Raw genomic sequence first — 23,750 nt, forward strand, 5'->3', positions numbered from 1 at the left:
TTTGCATATAATTGTGCCGTTTTGTGTGTCACGCTACAAATAAGTTGACGCCGTCGTCTGATATATAGCGAATTTATTTCTTTCGCTCATTTACACACAGTTTACAGTCATCACAACTTGCAGTGTTACAATCACTGCTCACAATATCTCGGCGAGACACTGGACTCTCTTCCCCGAAGGCTGGCCCGGGACTTTCTTCTCCGGAGGCTTGATGACGGCTGGCTTCTTAGCTGGCTCTTCCGAGACTCCTGTTTCTCGCTGAAGCCGGGCTATCTATAACCTTGCCCGCTGTTAGGCAACGAACCCTCCGTTATAACCATGGAGACTCCTGTTAGAATTACCATGGAGCAATTGTTGTCTCCTCTGTAATGGTCTATTGTAGCGTTTCCATAGAAGTTACTCCTCTGGTTTGCCGACACGTTACAATATCTTTCAGGTGGTCACTTAAGATTTATTAATAAATTAATAAATTAATTTTATATTCGTTTTTCATCTGATGCACGTGTTTCATGCTTTCCATCTGTCTTATCCAAAATGTAATCACCATAATACTGAGCAAGTTGGCTAAAGCAGTCGTACTTCTGGCTCATTTTCCACCAGTGCCTGGTCATGTCTCAGCTGTCCTCACAGAGGTTTTTCATGTTTTCCTTGTTCCCTGCCAGAAAATATTTGAATGGCATTTCAACATAGACCACATCCTTTCCAATTCATTATTTGCTAATCATTCAGTGCTATATTGGCTCTGCTTCTGACGACGTTGTTAAGTGTGCCTTAAATAAAATTGATCATCATAATATAATCATATGAAGAATATTTTGTTTTAATTGTAGAGCTCTTCATTATGCAGTTTTCTTCATCAGGCTTTACTTCCTCTGTCTTAGATAAAAATATTGTCATGAATATGATTGTAACTAATAAGATGGAGTTTGGTTTGGTAATTGCATTTAATGATCACTCCTTGTGCAGTCACTCATAATCACAGTAAATTGCCTAGAACTCGTTTCAGTGCTGATTGGACTGGTCTGCCTCTACTGAAGTGAACTCAATCTGGGTTTCCTGTTATATAACATTGTGTCACACCAACAGAAAATACCTTTCATTTCCATATCAACAGAAATAATTTTTGATCACCCGTACCCCATATCCAAGAAAATGTCACCCCTTAACCGGTTGGTTTCCAAGAATCCATCTTCACGGAAATGTGTCTGCCAACTCGTTCCCTAGCAGTGGTTCTACATGTCACTGTAATAAATCATTCCAAACCCAAAGCATCTATGTTCTTAGTTGTGATGTGTTTTGAAGTTGGACTGGACTGGCTTGAGATCATATCGAGTGGTGAATGTTGTATTAGCACTGAACATTTATATTTTAATACCAGAAGGTGAAACCACATTAAATAAAATGGTTCTTTGTAGTGACAGTAAGATGAAAGTTCATGTTGCTAGCCCTGGTGGATGAAAAAAAAAAATTTAAACTTAATTTAATGCTGTGTTGAAGTTGGTGCTTATTTCTTGGCTTCATTGTGTGACTTGTTTATGATACCATTTCCCATATTCTTGCCATAAGTCATACAGGTAAACCATTCTGTTCGGTTCTGTACATTTTTTTATGTTGCCTTATCAGTTCCAGCTGATATGATTTGTTTCTGTCATTACTTTACAGTTTTAGCATTTATGAACTGAGCACTATGCCAATGTGATAGGAGATTTTTGTGTACATTTTCCATGTTTCTGTGTTATCTGTATGTTTGTCAACTTGATGGTTGCTATGTTGCAGGTGACAAATGCAGTACTGAAGCTTATAGAACGTGAAAGGAATGGTGAGACCATCAATACAAGACTTGTGAGCGGAGTCATCAACTGCTATGTTGAACTTGGTATGTTTGCAGAGACATGTTCTATTTATCTGATTGTAAATTGTCTTTTAAAATCAAAGGTTTAAAAGGGAAGAAAAGCTAAAGGAACTTACTTACTCAATGAGCTGAGCCCTCCTGGAGGAGCCGCCATTCTGCCGCTACTCAAGAATTTCCCACCATTTTATGGAACCCGAAGGTTCATTACCGTGTTCACAAGAGCCCTCCACTGGTCCCTATCCTGAGCCAGATCTATCCAATCCATACCATCCCATCCTATCTCTCTAAGATCCATTTTAATATTGTCCACCCACCTACACCTTGGTCTTCCCAGTTGTCTCTTTCCTTATGGCTTTCTCCCCCATTCGTACTACATACCCTGCCCACCTCATCCTGCTTGACTTCATCATTCTAATTATATATTATCTTCCTCGAAATCTAAAGGTACTTATGTATATTAATTGTTATAGTAAGCAATTCTTAAAAAAAAAAATCCCTGTGTAGATACTAAAACTAAAAAGTTGCGAGACATAACTGGAATTGTTCATGAAAGCTACACTTTCTCATAATTTGCAGCTTGTAAAAGTTGGTTTCTTACAGAATTTAAAAACTTTTATAATCTGCGATCAAACATAATATATAGTTCCTTGCTCTGAGGAAAAAACATAAATTGCAAGTAGTTGAAAACAGTATATCTGGGAAAGGAGGCATAACGTATTGGAGTGTTTATAAGACTTATTTTTTCTGTGGAACAAAGGATGAAATTGAAAGAACACGTCTTTATCAGTTGATCTGAATATCAAATGTACTTTTTCATGGCATGTATTTTATGATGCTTGGACCATTGATGCTTTGGGATTATCTTTATGGTCTTGAAGGGAATTAGCATATTGGTACCTATGTTTTTCCACTTTTGCAACAGCACAGTCTTTTTTTTTTTTTTGGCAAGCGATAGCATAGTTGGTTGAGGCACTATGGTACAAGCTGGAATGTCATGGGTTCAAGTCCTGATGAGGTCATTGGGTTTTTTCAATTGACCTAATCCTTCCGGCCACACTATGGCCCTGGGATCGACTCAGCCTCTAACAGAAATGAGTACTACCAATTAATTAAATATTTTTTTCTGTGGAGTAAAGTGTGGCTGGCACATAAGGCTGACAACCTTGCTGCCATCTTTGAGCTGATTGTCTAGATAATGTGGGACCCTCGACGTCTCACAACCCTATGGGCCTTTATGGCCTGTTACAGGGATAGCTTTACTTTTTTACTTTTTTTACAGTCTTTTCTTATAATCCAAACATCATACAAGTTCTCAAAGGTTTGGGAAGTCTGCATAAGTGCAGTGCTTCTGCCTAAAACTTGTAGCTTTAAATGAAAATGCAAAATAATGGTTGAAGTGGAATGGGTTACTTCCTGGTACAAAAGACTGGAAACAGAATCTGTTCTTGTTAAGCTTACTCAACAGTGTTACAGCCTGCAGTATCAATAACATGCTCAGTGCTTCTTTCAGACGTGTGTTAGTGATACAGTAGCACATACAGTAATTCCTAGTTTAACACAAGGGTTATGTTCCTGAATTATACTCTGGATATCAGAGTTGTATGGTGCAAGTGTTTGGTCCTATTGGAACAAGGGATAAGCGGTATTGACCCCTAAAATATGTGTATACGAAAGCTCAGAGGCACAAAGTATTGTATGTACATGTGTACTGTAAGAAATGTTTTTTGTTTATACCTATTAGACATATATACAAACATAGAAATTAGTGTAACATGGTAACGATAAAGAAAGTACGGGCAGTATAGTGATGGAGTGTGGGCTGGATGGCTGGGGTTTGATTCCCAGCAGGAATGATACTTTTCTGTACCTCACAGCATCCATACTTGCTCTGGGGCCCACATTTTCTCCTATCCAGTGAGTACTGGGGCTTTTTCCCCAGGGATTAGTGCTGAGGTCAAGAATGGTGGAGCTGTACGTCCACTGCATCATACATTTTCGTAGCATGGTGCTTAATTTTTCAAGTACAGTTTACATTTCAGTTATGGGGAGGAGGTAGCAAATGTGTGTATGGTTCTGTCCATATTGTGATCCCTGTGATTGTCTGTATTTGAGGGACCTTTTCCATTATATTGTTTCGCTCACAACACTTCTGTTTTTTTTTTTTTTGGTAGGACTGAATGAGGAGGATCCAGGTGCAAAGGGACAGAATCTTTCGGTGTACAAGGAATCATTTGAGAATGTATTCCTGGAGGATACAGAGAGATTCTACACACGTGAGAGCACGGAGTTCCTTCGGCAGAATCCTGTCACCGAATACATGAAGAAGGTAATTTTGTGGCCCAGTTTAAATGACCGTGCCTACAGTTTGAATCAGTAAGGTTCATGTATTTTTTTTTTTAATTGCTAGTAGGGTGGGACTAAGTCCCTTTTACTGCGGCCACTTCTGGCCTATTGTACCAGCCCCAGATGATAGATGAGAGTGATTGTGGAGCATTGGTGGATTGAAGATTGGCAGGGGAAACCAAAGTATTTGGAGAAAACGTGCCCCAGTGCCACTTTGTCCACCACAAATCCCACTTGACCAGACCCGGGATCGAACCCAGGCCACTGCAATGGGAAGCCAGCGACTAACCACTTGAGCTATGGCGCAGCCAAGGAACGTGTAAGTCCTTGAGTGCATGCCTAAGTTTCAGCTTTTGGGCTATATGGAAACACTGAGGTGCTACTAAGGAGGATGCTATAGGAAAAAATGCAGAGAAAAACATGCATTATTATGTACACTCCTGCATCTCTGTTTTTGGCTTATTTTTCAGGCTACCATCCAGGTTTCAAATGTAGTAACGGTTTGTATTATTTCACAATAGAAAAGTGTCTTGCTAATGATCTCATGGTATCCATGGTAGGTAAATGCACTATCAAGTGGCTGAAGAAAGAACTGGTTTGAAAAAAAAAATCTTGTCATGGCATGTTAATATCTGACCATTGCCAGATATGGTAGTCTGTACAAAGCACCACTAGTTAGTTAGTTTGTTATTGGAGAGGGTGGGTTTCCCCATGCACTTAGACCTGTATTGGTCCATTGTGCTTCCCTCTATGATATTCTACCAGTCTCTATATCCTACCGGTACTGGTGCTTACCATCAGTCCCGCCCAGCCAGTGAGACCGGTTCTACTAGCTGAGAGGTATCTAATGCTTCCCCCATCTACCAGAGGTAATAGAGACTGCTGTTGGGCGGGAAACGTCCGTAATTTGGCTCAGTGACCTCCTTTGGAGATATGAGGTTCTTTTATGTGCCGTAAAGCTACGACATGGGACCCACGGCTTAAAGTCCCTCCGAGAGGACTTGTTCCCTGAATTTTTCCGCCCTTAAAAATTCGACGACCTCCGCCGGGTATTTGAACCTGCATACTATGAGTCATGAGGTGGGAACGTTACCTCTAGACTACGGAGGCCGCTAAGCACCACTAAATAATGAACCTTCAGTATGAGAGTGTAAGTATTTATGCTCCATAATTATGGAGCATAAATACTGTGCATTGATTATAATCAATGCACAGTTACAATGTAAAGATGGCTAATGCTTGAAAATATGGTGAAATATAAATATTTGGTAACAGCAGTAAGAATTGAAGAAGATTAGAGCATTGGACTATTAAACCAAAAGAAGATAATGATATTATGTGATCATATTGTTATCATTTTGCATTATACAACATGTTACCTCAGCAAAACTGCACAATCCTTGAACCCTGTTAACACATGAAAGTGGAGGTCTGCATTAAAATATACTAAATTTGTTACTTTGTAAGAAGTTTGCATGGCTGACATTGTTGCATTATCTATGGCATGTTAAGAAATCTTAAAGGTGGCGGTGTTCCCAGTAGTATGGTATATGCACCAGGTTTCAAGAAAATCCATCCACAGGTTCAAAAGTTACTTATTTATTTGACAAGTGTACACGCATGTAAACATGGATATTATGATACAGTAATCCTGTTTTTCTCATGTAATATGATCATAATTAAAATTTGAATATATACTTCTGTGGTCTAGTGGTCACAGATCCAGAGGTCCCGGGTTTGATTCCCGGTGCTACAAAATTTTCTGAGAAGTAGTGGGTCTGGAATGTTGTCCACTCAGCCTTGTGAGGATAACTGAGAAGCAACTTGAATGGAAAAGTAGCGGCTCAGATCTAGAAAACCAACATTAATGGCCGTGGGGATTTGTTGCGCTGACCACATAACACCCTCTATCCACTAAAAGTTGGCACTATCTTTGCCGAGAACTGGTGGTTGCTTGGTTGTATAGTTCCCTTGCAGACTAAAGGCATGGAGTTTGTTTGTTTGCACATACTGTAATGATCACATTATGCGGATAATATGAGAGAGAGTGCAAGTGTGTGGAGACTGACACAGAGTGCATATAGACTGATGATATACTCTTTATTGTGACCTGTCATTTCTGATTGGTCACTGAGTCAGTATAGTTTGCTTGCAGACTCAAGTCAGAGTTTGTTTGTTTGTTTGTTTATGTGGACATACTGTAATGATCACATTATGTAGATACTATAAAAGAATGTGCAGCTATGTGGAGCCTGACACTGTGTGTATATAGACTGATGATATACTTTCTTATTGGGACCTATCAGGTCTGACTGGTGTGAAGATTGTGACATGAGCTTTGTGTTGCAGGCAGAGCAACGCTTGCTTGAGGAACATAAGCGAGTTCAAGTATATCTACATGAAACAACTTTGGAGAGACTGGCTAAGACATGTGAGAAGGTGCTAATTGAAAAGCACCTGGAAATTTTTCATGCAGAGTTCCAGAACCTCCTAGATGCAGACAAGAATGAAGATCTTGGACGCATGTACCAACTAGTTGCTCGTATTCCTGATGGCCTTGGTGAGCTGAAAAACCTGCTGGAGAGCCACATTGCCTCACAGGGACTTGCTGCCATCGATAAATGTGGTGATTCTGCTAACAATGTGAGTTTAATTTTGATTGTTATTTCCTGTTATATGTTCACTTTTGCTACTGATGCTTCATGTTCAGAAGTTGACATATGTATGTGAGATGTCGATATATGAAGAGACTGTTCTATAATATTTATTTTAGTTGCACAGTATACACAGACAAACTTGAGTTTGAAGAAGTGAAGAATAATAATAATAACAGTAGTGAACTCTGTAACACCTTGAACATTGTATTGAAACGCAACACTGAACTAGAACTGTAGAACTGTGGAACTGTAATAAATGTTATAGAACAGTTCAACAAGTGGTTGTCACTTCATACATCGACATCCCACACTGGTGACCCTGACGTGTCAATAGAACTAAAGTCTGTGAAAAAGTCGTAACATAACTAAGTAATGAATCAGAACACACAGAACGACATCCCGTTGCGCGACAGTGGCACGACATTGGAGAAATGACTCCAAGAAAGAAACTCCCAAGGGAACCTTCGGGTGCCAGCGGAAGAAATTGGGCGTCGACCACAGAAGAACGATACGCCGGGCGAATGTGGAAAACCTCAAGACAGACATCCTCAGGAACACCACCCAGAAAAAGTGTGGACCCCACGAGAGGTTGGGATTCGCCAGCGAGGGGACGACCTTCCGTGTCAGAGTAGCACGGCGTAACAGGATCCCCAGAAAGAACTGGGTAAGGGACAACATACCGGGAGGAAACGCGAGAGGATACATGCCCGGAAGAGACAACGGGGGCAACCGCAATAGAGTAAGGGGAATAGGAATAGAGCCCCATAGAAAAATCCCCAGGACATACAGAAAGACGATGGGACTAATGATCAAGAAGCGTATAGCCGGATCTCCCGTCGGCCTACGACAAGGAAAAAGTTGGAAAAAGTGGAGGGGCCGACCCCCTCCAAAACGAAAAAAGGGAAACGGCCCTTATGGGAGGAACCGGTAACGTAGAAGTACCGGCCTCCCCAGAAGAACGAATGTGGGACGAATGAAAGCGAAGAACGAATGTGAGACAAGGCGACAGACAAATTCTGGACCACGGGAGTGCTCGGGTGCGAGCACTACCGAAGAGAGGGGCGGATGCGGTTAGATGAACAATGCACAAAGATGCCAGCAGGACACCAAGACCGAATGCAGACACTGTCAACAGAACACCATGGAAACGAAACCGAGGGAGAACCGTTAGGCTGTTCGGGGACGAACAACCTTTAGAAGGGAGCAATGTAACGTGTTTGCAATCCAAAGAGTCACTGCTATGGAAACGCTAGAACAGACCGTTACAGAGGAGACAACAATTGCTCAATTGTAGTTCTAACAGGAGTCTCCATGGTTATAACAGAAGGCTCACTGTGTAGCAACTGCCGCGATAAATAGCCCAGCTTCAGCGAGAAACAGTCAGTCTCGGAATAGACTTCGAAGAAGACAGTCTCGGAAGAGCCAGCTAAGAAGCCAGCCGTCATCAAGCCTTCGGAGAAGAAAGTCCCGGATCAGCCTTCGGAGAAGAGAGTCCAGTGTCTCGCTGAATATTGTGAGCAGTGACTGTAACACTGCAAGTGTAAATGTCTGTAAAGTGTGTGTGAGGCGAGCGAACGTAATAAACTCGCTATATTGGGACAATGGCGTGAACTTATTTGTTGCGTTATACACCCAATACGTGACAATATGTAAATGTGTCGGGGAACAACAGTAACAGATATGCACGAGTTTCATGATGAAATTGGAAGAGGAATCAATCCTGGAAATTCTTTCTGTTATTTAATTCAGAAATTAGTGTCCCACCCACTTTTCAAACACACTAAAGATCTTAATAAGAAAATAATGTTGCTATTCCTTTCATGTGTTTCATGAAAACAGAAACAACATTTGTATGTGATTTATAACCCATAACTGAAATAGACTTGCACTTTTATTGTTAAAATAATGGCATTAAATACAATATGTTTACACACACACACACACACACGCGCGCGTGAACACACAAGGGCAGAAGAAATTCTGCAAGGACTAAAAAGTCTGTCCCATCATCACAAGTCATATAAACACGGATTAACCAAGAGGCTTTTCCACAGAGTAAGATAATTACAATCACTTTTCTAGATCAGCCTTCCTTATGTGGTTGTCACTGTAAATTAAGTGTGATTTTCTGTTGCCAGGACCCCAAAATTTATGTTAACACAATATTAGAAGTTCATAAGAAATACAATGCGTTAGTACTAACGGCATTCAACAATGACTCGGGGTTTGTGGCGGCTCTGGACAAGGCATGTGGACGTTTCATCAATAGCAATGCAGTGACCCGACAGGCCAATAGTTCATCAAAGTCACCAGAGTTATTAGCAAAGTACTGTGATCTCCTGTTGAAGAAGAGCAGTAAGAATCCTGAGGAAGCTGAACTTGAAGACACTCTCAACCAAGTTGTGAGTACAGACTTTGAAATTGGTTCCCACATCTGTGCTGTAGATGTTGCGTGCCTGCGTACTGAAACCGGTTCCCTAATTTGTGTTAACTGCCCTAGACTAATGTAGCTGAAGGAAGAGGTCAAGTTCCATGGCTTTAGTTACAGCTTTTTTTAAACTTTCCATCTAGTGCTGCAAGTATTTACATTGTTCGGTGTTAAGAAGCTTTCTAATCATGAATTTGCCATCCATTGCATACAAAATGAAACAAGAATCACTCATGTAAAGACAATGCATGTTCACAACACAGTGTCACATGGTAGACTGATGCAATAGGCTTGTGGAAGTGTGACCTTGGCGTGCCCTCTCATCTTCTTTCACAGAGGCAGTTACAACAGTAACAGTCCGGGAACTTCTTGATAGACCTTGTAACGTATAGACCAAGCAGGCTCATTTAGTGGTGACACTCTAGGCTTGTATTCAGGAAGATGTCAGCCTGATTGTGAGTCATGACACAGCAGTCCTGACTGAGGGTTGTCATGGTTTTTATTGGGTTTCTAAGTAAATGCCAGAACATTGCCTTAACTGTGCCATGATTGCTTCCTTCCAGATGGTTTTCAATTCATCAGTCATCATATAATTTGATGCTGTATGGTCTAAATGGTAATGGTGTTGTGAAGTAAGTTCCATGCAACTCTTGATAACATCCATTCTTCACCATATTAACCCTTTCGCGCGGTCATTTAAATTCCGCGGCCGTCTCTCCAGCGGTAATATATTCAGCTGTCCATTTAAATTTTGTTCAAAAATGATTTATTCATCATTGTTCTTAAATTATATGAGATAGGAACATGAAACTTTCACTAAAATGATCTTAAAAGATGGTTTTATAACCTTACCTTATAATATGAGCGCCCTGTATCTCGGCAATGGAAGCAGGTTGGTTAGTATTTGAGCAGTGAATGGTACGCCTTGAAGGATGAAACTTTCACTAAAATGATCTTAAAAGATGGTTTTTATAACCTTACCTTATAATATGAGCGCCCNAATGTCTTTCCGTGACCCGTTTAGTTGCCAGGTCAGCTGTAGTAAATTCAACGTTACGAGTTATCATAACAAGGGGTTGTTGCTATGCCTTTGATATTCCATCCATTTTGGCGGCAGTAGATGTCGTAGGGGTGACCACAGAATTCATGAAGTTATTCTAAGAACTGGCTGCTATGTAGTGCACGAAAGCAGAGCTTAGCTGGCTCAAAAAAAAATATTCATGGTCATCCCTCGAAACGACCACCAAGGTCAGTACGATAAAATGGCGTCAACTGGAGCGATAGTACATGAAGGAATGAGTTCCTTTCCCCCCCAACACACACCAGTATCGTCATAGGGGGTGACCACAGTGTTCTGCCTTAATTCGTGACATTTTTCTAAGAACTGGGTGCTATGTACTGTGCGAAATCAATCGATCTTGCAAGAATAAATTTTTGTACATCCCTCTTCTAAGAATTCCAATTGAGTGTGTTAGTGTGGCCAGCTCAGGGCAATATGATATTATAAACACAGCACATATCACGTCTCTGCTGTTTATAACTTCATAGCAAAGAAAACACGCCATTCATAACAGTAGAACGAAGAAACCACTCGCAAGAGCAACAGGAACTTTGCTGCAAGACAGGCATATGTAACGATGACTTAGCGCAGATAAAGTCGTGTCTTATTATACTCTGTTCTACTGAGAACAGGCCAGCGAAAAATCTAACAATCTACAGCAAAACCATCAATTATTATGGGCGTTATAACATAGGTGTGCAGCTGGACGAAACATACATGTCGAACCCCCCCAGACGATTTAAATACCTGATGAAACATACACGTCAAACCACGCTGAACGGCTAGAATGCAGACATGTATTTTTGCAGATGGTTGTTTTCAAGTACATTGAAGATAAAGATGTGTTCCAGAAGTTCTATAGCAAAATGCTGGCAAAGCGGTTAGTCCAGCATATGTCAGCCAGTGATGATGCAGAAGCATCTATGATCTCAAAACTGAAGCAAGCTTGTGGCTTTGAATACACATCTAAACTTCAGCGAATGTTCCAGGTTGGTAATATTTCATAATATGTATTGTGTGTGTATATTTGTGTAACCTTTGATTAGCATAGGACAAAAATGTGTGTTAATAGTTTCAGTAATCTGAGAAGTGATGTACTGATAGCTTGATTTGAATTTTTAATCTCCTCACCACTTGTCTCAAGTTTCACACATAGGAATTGCCTTTTAACACATGATAACCTTATATCAAACAGTGTTTCAGTAGACATGTTCCATTCAGGAGTGTCTTAGGAAGAAGGAGGTGCGAGACTTTTGATAATATCATAACATGTCTGTTTGCAGGATATTGGTGTATCAAAGGACTTGAATGAGCAGTTTCGAAAACACCTCACAAACTCTAACGAACCTCTGGACATTGACTTCAGCATACAAGTTCTCTCCTCAGGGTCTTGGCCATTCCAGCAATCCTTCACATTCTCTTTACCCACAGAGGTATGTGTGGCTCAGTCCAGGCATAACTGGTAGGTTGGATTGTCCATTGGAAATCAGAATTATAAATTTTGTCTTAATGGAGTATGCAGTCTTAGAGTTCATAAAAATGTATAAGCCAAAGTTAGGCATTATACTCGTATACAGAGGACTTTGGCTTAAGAATGGCCTTGGTACCTTATAGTAGTCCTGCAACTAATTTGTACATATTTTCTCAAGAATTTCCATTTATTCTGTTATCTTCAGTGTGTTTCTTTACTCTCTTGTTTTTGCATAACAAATCCACTATAAAATCATACCAACATGTATAAAATTCAGCTATAGTTAACTGTTGAGGCCTACTTTGTCATGTCCCATGACCAAAATATTTTTCTTTTGGAAAAGCTGTACAAATCAGTATGTTGTATACAGCAAACTGCTTTAAAAATATATGGAATTATGTGTGACCATGTAAATTATTCTTGCATAACAGCACATGTTCCCATGGACAGGGTCCCAGAAAATGAGCTGAAATCAACCATCCAGTTAGGATAGTCCACTTGCCCATAGTCACTAATTACGCTTCATGCAAGTATTTCTTTCTCACTGCCAATCTCCGATAACTGTCACTAGATGAGAGGGTGAGTGAGTATATTTCTGGAGTATTGCCCACAGGTATATTAATGCACTTCAGTACTCACGTTGTCTGTTCAAGAATATTTGGAAATTTGTGGTTTAGACTTTGTAATACACACTTACGATTCTGAACCAAGCGTGAGGTACAAGTATAACCTTTTCAACATCACCTGCATAACAACATAGAGAAACTCACTTTTATAAATATTTTGGGACACAGAGTTAATGCATGAATTGTTATTGGCAGTTGGAGCGAAGCGTTCACAGATTTACAACATTCTACAGTGGCCAGCACAGTGGACGGAAACTCAACTGGTTGTACAACATGTCAAAAGGGGAGCTTCTCACAAATTGCTTCAAGAATAGGTAAAATGAGGACTCTTCACTTGCTGTTATACATAATTAATATAAGACATAACAGATCTGCTCTGTGAAGGCCTTTTCTGGAAATATATACTCGTATCAGTTTCTTAATTTAGTTCAAGTATGACTGAAATCTGGACCATTTTGAACTTTGTATAAGCTGGAATGAGCTGCAGTGTGAATGGCAAACATTCTGAAAGGATAACACTCCTGCTTCGTGTTTGAGAGTTCGCAGATTCATACTCATATCTTAGCTGAATGATTGCCTGTCCTCACTCAGAGCTCTTATGGTTTTCCTCGGTCCCTTGGACAGTTGCAAAGATACGAGTAGTACCTCAGATCAGGCTTCATTTTACTTCCAATTCATTATTCACTTATACTGTTTGACACTGTGCCCCATATGTTTTTTAAATCTTTGTACATATCATGTATTATAATTTTGGGCCCACAAAAACAGACTCTAAATGTTACATGAAAGTAAACAAAAAAAATCTCTGTGGCCTGTAGTCTGCAAGCAGACTATACTGACGGAGCGACCGCCGCTTGTCAGCGAAGTTAGTGCCAACTTTTATGGATAGAGGATGTCACATCGTGAGCACAACACGTCCCCATGGCCATTAATCTTGCTTTTCTAGACCAGAGCTGCTATTTCCTTGAAATAACGCCTCAGTTATCCTTAGGAGGCTGAGTGGACCCTGTTCCAGGCCCACTACTTCTCAGAAAATCTGGTAGTGCTGGTAATCGAACCTGGGACCTTTGGATCTGTAGTCAGGAACTCTGACCACTATACCACAGAGGCTGTCAGTCATATGAAAGCACAATTCATAAAGTTTGTAGGCTCTCTTTATATCGTCTAGTCCAGTGTTCAGCTCAAAGACATATACAGTTCCCGTGTGTTGATTTATGAATTGAGTTTGTATTGCAGCCACAAGTTCATTCAAAGAATGTGGTTTTGAAGAGTAAATGATTTCTACATGGTCATATGGAAAGAAGTTGTTGGGTAACAAGGTGGCCAAGTAATTGGTCCTGCTGAAGGTCTGTCACACACCTGTAGCATAGTGGCAGGAGTACCCTTTTGCTGGAAAAGTTGTTCTCTGAAGATATAATTGTCATTCTTCAGGGGTTAAAGTAGTCAACGATCTCAAAATGTTGTGTTTGATATTCTCAAGAATGTTTGAGATTAAGCAAGATGAAATGTTATGGGAATGGAGAACATTACATAATGAGCACTTTATAGTACAGTGTATGATGTTCTCATAGTTCTGTTAGAGTGGTTAAATCACAGAATATGAGATGTCTGGAACACAACACAGATGGAGAAACAAGAAATCCTACAACTTTTTATCTCTCATTTTTGGGAAACGTTGTGGAAAGAGACTTCTTGAGAGATTGTGTGTGTCTGTACATTATTATTTCTGTGTTGTTTTGCCTGTTTTAAATATTAAAAAGAATTAGTAACTTAATACAAGGGCTGCAACATAGCTCAAGCGGTTAGTCGCTGGCTTCCCACCGTGGCAGCCTGGGTTCGAACCTGGGTCTGGTCAAGTGGGATTTGTGGTGGACAAAGTGGCGCTGGGTCAGGTTTTCTCCGAGTACTTCAGTTTCCCCTGCCAATCTTCATTTCACCAATTGCTCCACAATCACCCTCACCTATCATCTGAGGCTCGTGCAATAGGCCAGAAGTGGCCACAGTACAATGGACTTAGTCCCACCCCACTAGCAATTAAAAAAAAGAAACTTAATACAAACTAATCATTCAGTATTGATGTCATAGGTACACACTGCAGGCCTCAACGTTCCAGATGGCAGTACTACTGCAGTACAATGGGTCAGAGAGCTGGACAATTCAGCAGCTGCACGAGTCGACGCAGATCAAACTGGACTTCCTTGTGCAAGTGCTGCAGATCCTGCTGAAAGCCAAGTTGTTGCAGAGCGATGATGATGAGAACGAACTGCATTCCAACTCATCCATTGCGCTCTTCACAGGCTATAAGAAGTATGTTGGCAACCCCCAGTAGGATTCTGTAGTAGTGCAGGGTTTTTTTTTTTTTTCATAATCTCTCTTGGCATTTCGTACCATGTGACCATTATGTACCAAATTCAGTGTGTGTGTTTAGCATCTTGTTTCATGATCATTAAGACCTGTTGCTGTGAACGTGAAGCTGGCCTTGGTCTCAGTCACACTGTAGAAGTTGTCTAGTCTTGTCATCCCCATGGTTGCTAATGGAATGCTTGTTATGGATGGCAGTCTCTGTTAATGGAACTAAAGAGCTGAGAATAGGTAGTACTGTGAATGCTATTTGTAGTCAAAGTTACCTCAAGTTCTGACAGGAAGGTGACCTAGAGGTTGCCAGGCATTCCCATCTCTATTAATTCTTCTAAATTTGTTGAACATCTGATAATTTTTGTTATAGATTTTGCACTTGTTGAGCCCCTGTGAATGCTGATATGCACAAAACAAAAATTTGTCACTTTTTATATCCTTGTGTTTTTTGTTATGTAACAGTGCTCTTAGGACTGTTACCTCCACCCCCCAGCAGAGGGCAGGACAACTCGGTCAGTATAGGGTGGACCACCGAGGAATTGGGGCTCAATTTCCTGCAGGCAGAAAGATTTTTCTCTTCTCCGGAGTGGCCAGATAAGCTCTGGGGCAAAACCAATCTCCTATCCAATGTGTTCCAGGGTGTCCTTCTACAGAGCTAGAGCAGACATGATGCTGACCATTCACCTCCATCTAGTGTTGAGGTTAAGAATGCATGGAGCTTTTCCTCCACTCCCTCATGTATCTTCACAGCTTGGAGCTTAATTTTGCACAGAGACCACTTTTCTCTTACCCTACCAGCAGAGATCTTTTCTATCAGCGTTGTGCTGTGCACACAGTTTTGGCATGAACTCCAACTTGCGTGTTCAGTTGATTACATTAACCTGATATATTGCAGCAAAAAGTTGCGTGTCAACATCAACATCCCAATGAAAACAGAACTGAAAGTGGAGCAGGAGACAACCCACAAGCACATAGAGGAGGACCGCAAGCTGCTGATCCAGGCAGCCATAGTACGCATCATGAAGATGAGGAAGGTGCTGAAACACCAGCAGCTGGTAGCAGAGGTGCTGAATCAACTGTCATCCCGCTTCAAGCCTCGTGTTCATGTCATTAAGGTAAATGTTCAGGCTGTAGTAGTGGATGCTGGATGAGGGTTACATTTAATTTGTTTCTTATGTAAAGTATCTAATTATTTTATTACAATTTATTTAATAACTCAGTCTGTAGATGATGTTAGTCAGAATAGTGTGAAATCGTTAACTTCCTGTAACCAAAATACACGTGGTTAATAACTGTCAGGGCAAACAAGTGAAGAAAATGACTATCCTAGACCCATGACTTACTTGATTTTTTTCCACCAAAGCCTACAAGCAAGTGATGTGTTGGAGTTTAACCACAAAACTTCAACCTTTGCTGAAAGTACTATTGCCAAAAACTATGCAATGATTCAGAACCTTCTGATCAGTGATTTGGGGGTCTGCAAAATTCAGATGACAGTGTAACACTAATCCAGTATGTCCATTTTGCAACCTCTGTCTTACAGAATTTTGTAACATGATCATGTTCTCTAGTTACATCATTTTTTTAGCCCATTGCATTGTGCCTTAGAATAGACATCACAAAGTGCAGTTTAGTTGTCCGTATTTGATATGGCTCCTTTATCATCTGGCATGAAGCTGGACTCCCATTGGCAAGAATATGTCATACGTACTTACATACCCATGGAGCTGAGCCTTTCTTGAGGAGGTGCCAATTCTGCAGGTACTCAAGAATTTCCCAGCATTTTATGGAACCTGAAGGTTCACAAGAGCCCTCCACCAGCCCCTATCCTGAGCCAGATCAATCCAGTCCATACCTTCCCAGTGGTGTCTTTCCTTCTGGCTTTCCCACCAATATCCTATATGCATTCCTCTTTTTCCCCCATTCCTGCTACATGCCCTGCCCACCTCATCCTCCTTGACTTCATCATTCTAATTATACTTTGAGAAGAAAAATATGTCATAACTTATAAAAATCTAACATCAATCAATATTAAAAATTAAGGAGAATTCTATAAGAATCTAGCACTAATCATATTAAAAATAAAAGAGGATTCTATAAAAATCTAACACCAATCAATAATAAAAATGAAGGAGAATTTTTGCTCACTCCTTGAGTATTCAGTGAATTTTATGTTGGTCCAGTAAAACACCTTCTCTACATGAAGCTCAAATTGACCTTTATTCAGAAGATTCAGGTTGCCACAGTGGAAGGCTTCTATCTTTTGAAATATGTGTTCTGGTAAAAGTTTGCTGTTGTTTCAAAAGAAATGTATTGCCTCTGAAATGGCAGTAAACTTCAACCAGACTGGATAGTATCATGGCCCAGAACTTTTCGAGCCAAATGTGTGTGGTAAATGAATATGCGTTACTGGTTAATCCTTTTTTAATTATGCGTTAGATCTGTCATAAGGTCACACCATAGCTCAAGCAGTTAGTCGCTGGCTTCCCACTGCAGCGGCCCAGGTTCGATCCTGGGTCTGGTCAAGTGGAATTTGTGGTGGACAAAGTGGCCCTGGGACAGGTTCCTCCGAGTACTTCGGTTTTCCCTGCCAATCTTCATTCCACCAATTGCTCTACAATCACCCTCACCTATCATCTGGGGATGGTACCTAGGCCGGAAGTGGCCTCAGTACAAGGGCCTTAGTCCCACCCCACTAGCAATAAATAAAACAGATCTGTCATCCACGTTTTTTGCTTTCAGATTTTTTGCATTTAACAGATGCACAATAGGCATGTTCAAGATTGGACCAAGAAAAAAAAATCTCAGTTTTCATTTGAATGTTTTTTTCCAGTCTGAAACTTAGAAGATTTTCATACATTAGTTTTTGCTTTGTGTGCCAGAATCTGATGTCACAAGGGACCAGTATCATGTTTGCACAAATGGAAGACTAGTTACACACATACATTTAAGGATTACAGAAGTTTCAATCATCTTGAATTTGAATGTTGTGTGTGTCCATGCACATGTGTAGGCATACTTGTGTGCATCCATATATATAAGCAATTCTTGTAATGCTCTTCTGCTGTGAGAGTAGCTAGTGAGAAAATGGGAGAGTTGTTTCAAGGTCAGAAGCTGAGGTGCTCAAAATACCAGGTTATGAAGCAAAGCTGTAATTCATCAACTTATCATTTACAATGGCAGTGTGGCGAGAAAGAGGTAGTAGTAGTGAAAGGGAATAATATGTCAGAAAGTATCAGGCACCGCAGCTATGGTTTTTACTCCGAGGTTATGGTGATTAAACATGCAGAACAAACAACCATTTGCGAAGCAGCAAGAAAATACATTGTCTCTTGAAGCAAACAGCCAAAAGTGGAAATGATGGAAACAGGAAATCTGCCAATTATGTGAGAAAAGCATAATTTGTACTGTTTCTGAGATGGAATGGAATGTCAATTTCATGCAACATTATTAAATACAGGCTGGAGCAGAGGAAACGCATGTTTTTCATATAAGAGTAACTTTGTTGATTTTCAAGATAAAACCTTTGTAATTACATAAAAAAGAAGGTATTTTAATACATTTTTTTGTGTAGTTAACACTTCGCAGAGCTGATGCCTAGGCCTAGGCGTTTGGGTTTTAAACATGGCAGACCGGTCGCCTAGATTTAGGCTTTTAGGACACGTTATGTTGCAACACACTATTCCTCGCTTTGGTGGCCACGTGTCTTTAAAAGTCCCTTTGATCAAGTCGAAGCTTCTATGTGTGAGGCAAGATATTCTCAGTGTCAACATGGCTCAGAGACGAAAGCAGTTGAAGGCCGCGCGAGCTCTCGGAGAAGACGAAATCTGTGATTTGATCTCCGATGAGTTACCTGACTTGCCAACTGCTTCGTCTTCCGATAGCGAGGGCATTGTCAGTGGTAGTGACAGGGGCTCCCAAAATATTGTGACCAGAAGAGAATGTGAAAGTGACAGTGAGAGCTCCGATGAAAATATGAGTGCTAGCATTGTGGGGACAGCCACTTTCCCACTTTGGGAAAGTTTACTGCTGATCCAGGGGTGAGACAAGTGCCATCGGACCCTACGCAAGTGTCTGAAGTAGCTGAACTGTTTTTTGGAGATAGTTTCTTTGACATGTGTCAGGAAACCAACAGATACTATCTCCAACACCGTGAGGCGTACGACACTACCTATAAGGTGTTGAAGTGGGTGGATGTCACTTCAGCAGAAATGAAAAAATTTTTGGTAATAATCATTCTAATGGGGTTTACAAAGAGGGATAATTTGAAAGACTGTTGGTCCACTGATCCATTTTTAGAAATTCCCATTTTCGGCAAACTCACGAGTCGTAAGAGATTTGAACAGATATGGCGGTGTTTGCATTTCAGTAATAATGAACTGCAACCACAATCAACAGGCAGGTTTTTCAAAATTCAGCCCTTATTAGACTTTTTTGTTGAGAAATTTCAGACAGTTTATAAGCCAGAGCAGCAACTGTCTTTGGATGAATCTGTGATATCTTGGAGGGGAAGGCTTCGTTTTCGAACGTATAATCCTGGGAAACTCACAAAGTATGGCCTACTTGTTCGTGTAGTCACGGAAAGCACTTCAGGCTATATTGGAAATTTAGAAATTTATTCTGGTGAAGGCAAGAAATTGCAAGAAACTATTGTTTCCATTTTGGATCCCTATCTGGATCAAAATTATCACGTTTATCAAGATAATTTTTATAACAGTGTGGCAACTGCAGAACACCTACTTTCAAGGAAAGTACATATTTGTGGTACAATTAGGGTGAACAGAGGCCTTCCTGCAGATCTGAAAGAGGAATGTAAATCCCTGAAACATGGTGACACCACATTCAGGAGGAAGGGGGACATTCTTCTTCAGTCCTGTAGGGATACTCGTATTGTGAATATGATTTCCACTATTCACAATTCGAGCATGGTCGATGTTCAAAGACGACATGGGCAAGTGAAGAAGAAGCCTCTTTGTATTTCTCAGTACAATATGTTCATGAAGGGAATTGATAGAGCCGACCAATACTTGGCCTATTATTCCCTTCATAGGAAAACAGTAAAATGGACGAAGAAAGTTGCCTTGTGGCTTATAAATTGTGCCCTTTTCAAATCATTTTTGGTTTTCAAAGAGCTAAACGAAAATTCAACTTTGAAATACAAGACATTTCTCATGAATATGGCAAAAGCCTGGGCTACAGACCTCACGGTGGCAGCAGAACCTGCGTCAGACACAGACGTAGTACGACCGGGACCATCTACTCCCACCCCATGGAGCCCTAATATGGACCCCCCTGGGCGACCCTCGGGTGATATGCAGAAACATACCCTCATGAAAATTGTGATGAGCGAACAGTCGACGGGGAAGTATCCTTCTAGGCAGTGCTGTGTGTGCACTGTGCACAAGAAGCAAAGCAAGACTTCCTACGTCTGCAAGTTCTGCATCATGCCTCTTCACAGAGGGGAATGTTTCCAGAAATATCACACTCTGAAGCACTTCTAGGAGCTCTGGTAAGTCTTCTCCAAAAATTTTAGTTCATAAAATTAATTAGGAGATTTTATATTAATTTTTAAAGTGAACAGTGCACAAGTTAGGGTAGTAGGTTTAAAAATGCCGGTCCCCAGGGTGATTTAAATATTTAGATCACCAGTCCGCGAAGTGTTAAAAAGGTTTTTTCTTGAAAATCAACAAAGTTATTCTTATGTGGAAAACATGTGTTTCCTTTGCTTCACCCTGTACAACAAGGGGCAGAAAAGTCCAGTACAGGGTGAGATGTACAAACAGTGCAGAGGAACAATGAAGAATTTCACTTTGCAAGAAGTTTCTGTTGCACTTCAAGGCAGTGACAATGAAATGCCAGTGTACTTTGATATGCCATCTAATTACACTATCCATTTTGTAGGTGCAAAATCTGTTGCCATATGCATCAGGCAGCAAAGAGATGCAAATAATTATATTGTTTACAGAGCTGGCAAACAGTGTACATATAACTACCACCTTATCCTGAAATGAAAAGCTATGCCTGGGGTGCATTTGCCTGTGCTAGTAACCAAGTGTCAGGATGGATTATTAAAAGAACTGGTGAACTGGTTAAAATATGAGTTTCCTGGAACAGGATGTCAAGGGTAATGTTGAGAAAACAAGGAATGATTCTGCCTGCTGGATACATTTAAAGGTCATTTAACTAACTATCCATGGAGATGAGCCCTTCTTGAGAAGCTGCCAGTTGTGGAGGTACTCAAGAATTTCTCCCAAGATTTTATGGAACCCAAAGGTTCATTACTATGTTCACAAGAGCACTCCACTGATCCCTATCCTGAGCCAGATCAATCCAGTTCATACCACCCCATCATATCTTTTCTAGAATCCATGTTAATGTTTTCCACTCACCTAAGGCCATTGTGGCCCGGGTTCGATTCCTGGTCTGGCCAAGTGGGATTTGTGGTGGACAAAGTGGCTCTGGGACAGGTTTTCTCCGAGTACCTCGGTTTCCCCTGCCAATCTTTATTCCACCAAATTCTCCATCATCATAATCACCCGGGGCAGGCTGCAATAGGTCAGTCAGTGGCCACCATGCAGAGTGGACCCCGTTGGGCTCCACACCCAACTAAGTGAATTAGAATCCACTCACCTACATCTTGGTCTATTTAGTTGTCACTTTCCTTCTGGCTTTCCCACAAATATTCAGTATGCATTCCTCTTCTCCCCATTTGTGCTAATTGCCCTGCCCATCTCATCCTCCTTACTTAATCATTCTAATTATGCTTGGAGAAGAGTACAAGTTATGAAACTTCTCATTATGCAGTTTTCTCCTGTCACCTTATCCCTATTTCTTTCAGATATGCTCAGCACCCTCCACCTGTGTTCGTCCCTTAATGCGGGAGGCATAAACTGGTCCTTGCACACTCCTGCCTTCTGCATGCACCTATTTTCTCAAACCGGCCCGTCCACACTACTACCCAGCTTTTGGTTCTTAGTGACTTGCCCACAAAGCCAGAGAGGCGAAAGTAATGAGCCAGTGGGGACTGTTCAACACCCCTTCCTCGTACCCTCTGCTCCCTGTATAATTGCTATCCCAGCTGACTGCTATTTCCGCCTAGCCACCTTCTCGCGCTGGTTTCTTGTTTGGCTTATTTTCGACCCTGAAGATGGAGATGATACATTCCTCCAAAACATTGTCTCATATACATACTACATGGCACTATATCCCAGAAGATGGCAAATTTTCATAACTACCACTGTGAGAACCACAAATCTTAAATAACTTATTTTTGTTTGTGTTCAGTTTTTATAATGTTCTTTTACTACATCTTGCATAATTAATCTCAGCAGTAGGTAGTAGTTGTATTGTGGGTTAGAGTCCACAGAATTGATGACGTGAGTCCAAGTTTTGTTTCACTTCTGAAAATGTTTCTTCTGTCTTCTCATCTTCCTCGTATTCACTTCAATGGTCAGTCCTCTTCAGTTTGTGCAATTTCTTCTTTGGTAAGATTTAGGTATCTGAAGTCCTTATCCTTACTAAGCTGGACACGAAAATCATTTCGGTCAGCACAAAATGCTCCATGAGCATCTTCTTTTTCTTCCATATCAGACTCTGGTTCTTTATTGCTAATGAGTTTATTCCATACATTTTTGAGTGTTTCTGTTTTAATTTCAGTCCAGCTGCTGGTCCAGTTGTAAATTGCAATACACTCCACTACTAAAATGCTAAAACAAAAACAAAAAATATGTCCACTAAAACACTAACATTCCCTCTTCACATAAACATAGGAAGTTTTAGGTTATGTCCCTGTGTATCTACTCTCTTAAGAGCCAATTTTATGGATCTAGAATGCTCTGACTTCAAATCTATTTCAAAAGGCTTTGATTTTTGACATGAGACCTGCATGTCTCTATGAAGGTTATTTGGAAAGTAAAGATAAAAAGTCAAGAAAATATTTGTAAAGCTTTTTTTTATTCACTTGTAGCACTTTTACAACACACCTTAATTTACTTTTCAACATATTCACCATGGATCCCAATGCACTTAGTGAGTCTGGGAATGAGTTTTTTCGTTCCAGTATTGTATAAATCTCCCGCCTGCTCTCTTAGTCATGTCATCACCATATCCTGAACTTCATCATTGTCTAAAAAGGTCATTCCAGCCAGACTTTCTTCAATTTAGAGAACAAGTGATAGTCACTTGGTGCAAGGTCTGGGCTATGTGGTGGATGGGCCAGTACCTTCCACTTGAAGGACTGCAACAACTTCTGCATGGCACTAGCAGATTGCGGATGGGCATTATAGTGCAGTAAGCAGACTAAAAATTGACAAGAAGGGATCCCTTCCTGTCCTAGAAGATGGTCGCCATGATTTTTCGGTTTGATGATGCAGTTTTGAATTTTTTTACTGTTAGTGAGTGTGTATGTAGCGCCATTGCATTGATTGTTACTTATTCTCAGGTGTGTGATGAGATACCCAAGTTTCATCTCCCATCACAATACATTCTAGAAAGTCATCACCTTGATCCCCATAACGCACAAAGAATGCCTGCACCGCAGCCACTCAGTTTTTCTTGTGATTGTCAATATTTTCGGCTCCCAATGCAGCCACAGTTTCCAATAGCCTGATCTTTTTGTAACAGTTTCATGGAGAACAGTTCTTGACACTTCTGGATATGGTTGATGAAGTTCATTGATGGTTAAATGTCTGTGAGCCTGAATGTTTTCATAAAATTTTTGGAAGGCCTTCCACTCCTTACTTCATCATGAACATCACTTCTTCCCGCTTCAAATTCATGACACCATTTTGCCAGTTTTGCCTGTTCATAACATCTTTGCCTTAACCTTTATGAGCCGAAAGACCCCGTATGGGGACATTTAAAGTAAAGCCGAGTGGCCAAATGACGCTGATGCGTTTATTTTGTTCATTTATCACAAAAATTGTAGAAATCACAGCATTTTGAGTAACATGATTACAA

At 40.7% G+C, this 23,750-nt stretch overlaps 1 protein-coding gene across 2 annotated transcripts in view; it reads left to right on the forward strand.

Annotated features, from left to right (window-relative positions):
* Positions 1-23,750, forward strand: part of LOC111864182 (cullin-1) — a 50,205-nt gene that overhangs the window by 22,783 nt on the left and 3,672 nt on the right. For both annotated transcript variants that reach the window (XM_023851245.2, XM_023851244.2), the window contains exons 6-14: positions 1,777-1,876; positions 4,024-4,178; positions 6,545-6,838; positions 8,991-9,254; positions 11,150-11,329; positions 11,624-11,773; positions 12,633-12,751; positions 14,523-14,744; positions 15,688-15,907. In XM_023851245.2, coding sequence (XP_023707013.1) covers positions 1,777-1,876; positions 4,024-4,178; positions 6,545-6,838; positions 8,991-9,254; positions 11,150-11,329; positions 11,624-11,773; positions 12,633-12,751; positions 14,523-14,744; positions 15,688-15,907 — 1,704 coding nt within the window. The remainder of the gene's footprint in view (positions 1-1,776; positions 1,877-4,023; positions 4,179-6,544; positions 6,839-8,990; positions 9,255-11,149; positions 11,330-11,623; positions 11,774-12,632; positions 12,752-14,522; positions 14,745-15,687; positions 15,908-23,750) is intronic.

This window comes from Cryptotermes secundus, unplaced genomic scaffold (assembly GCF_002891405.2).
Source record: "Cryptotermes secundus unplaced genomic scaffold, Csec_1.0 scaffold2129, whole genome shotgun sequence".
Classification (NCBI taxonomy): domain Eukaryota; kingdom Metazoa; phylum Arthropoda; class Insecta; order Blattodea; family Kalotermitidae; genus Cryptotermes; species Cryptotermes secundus.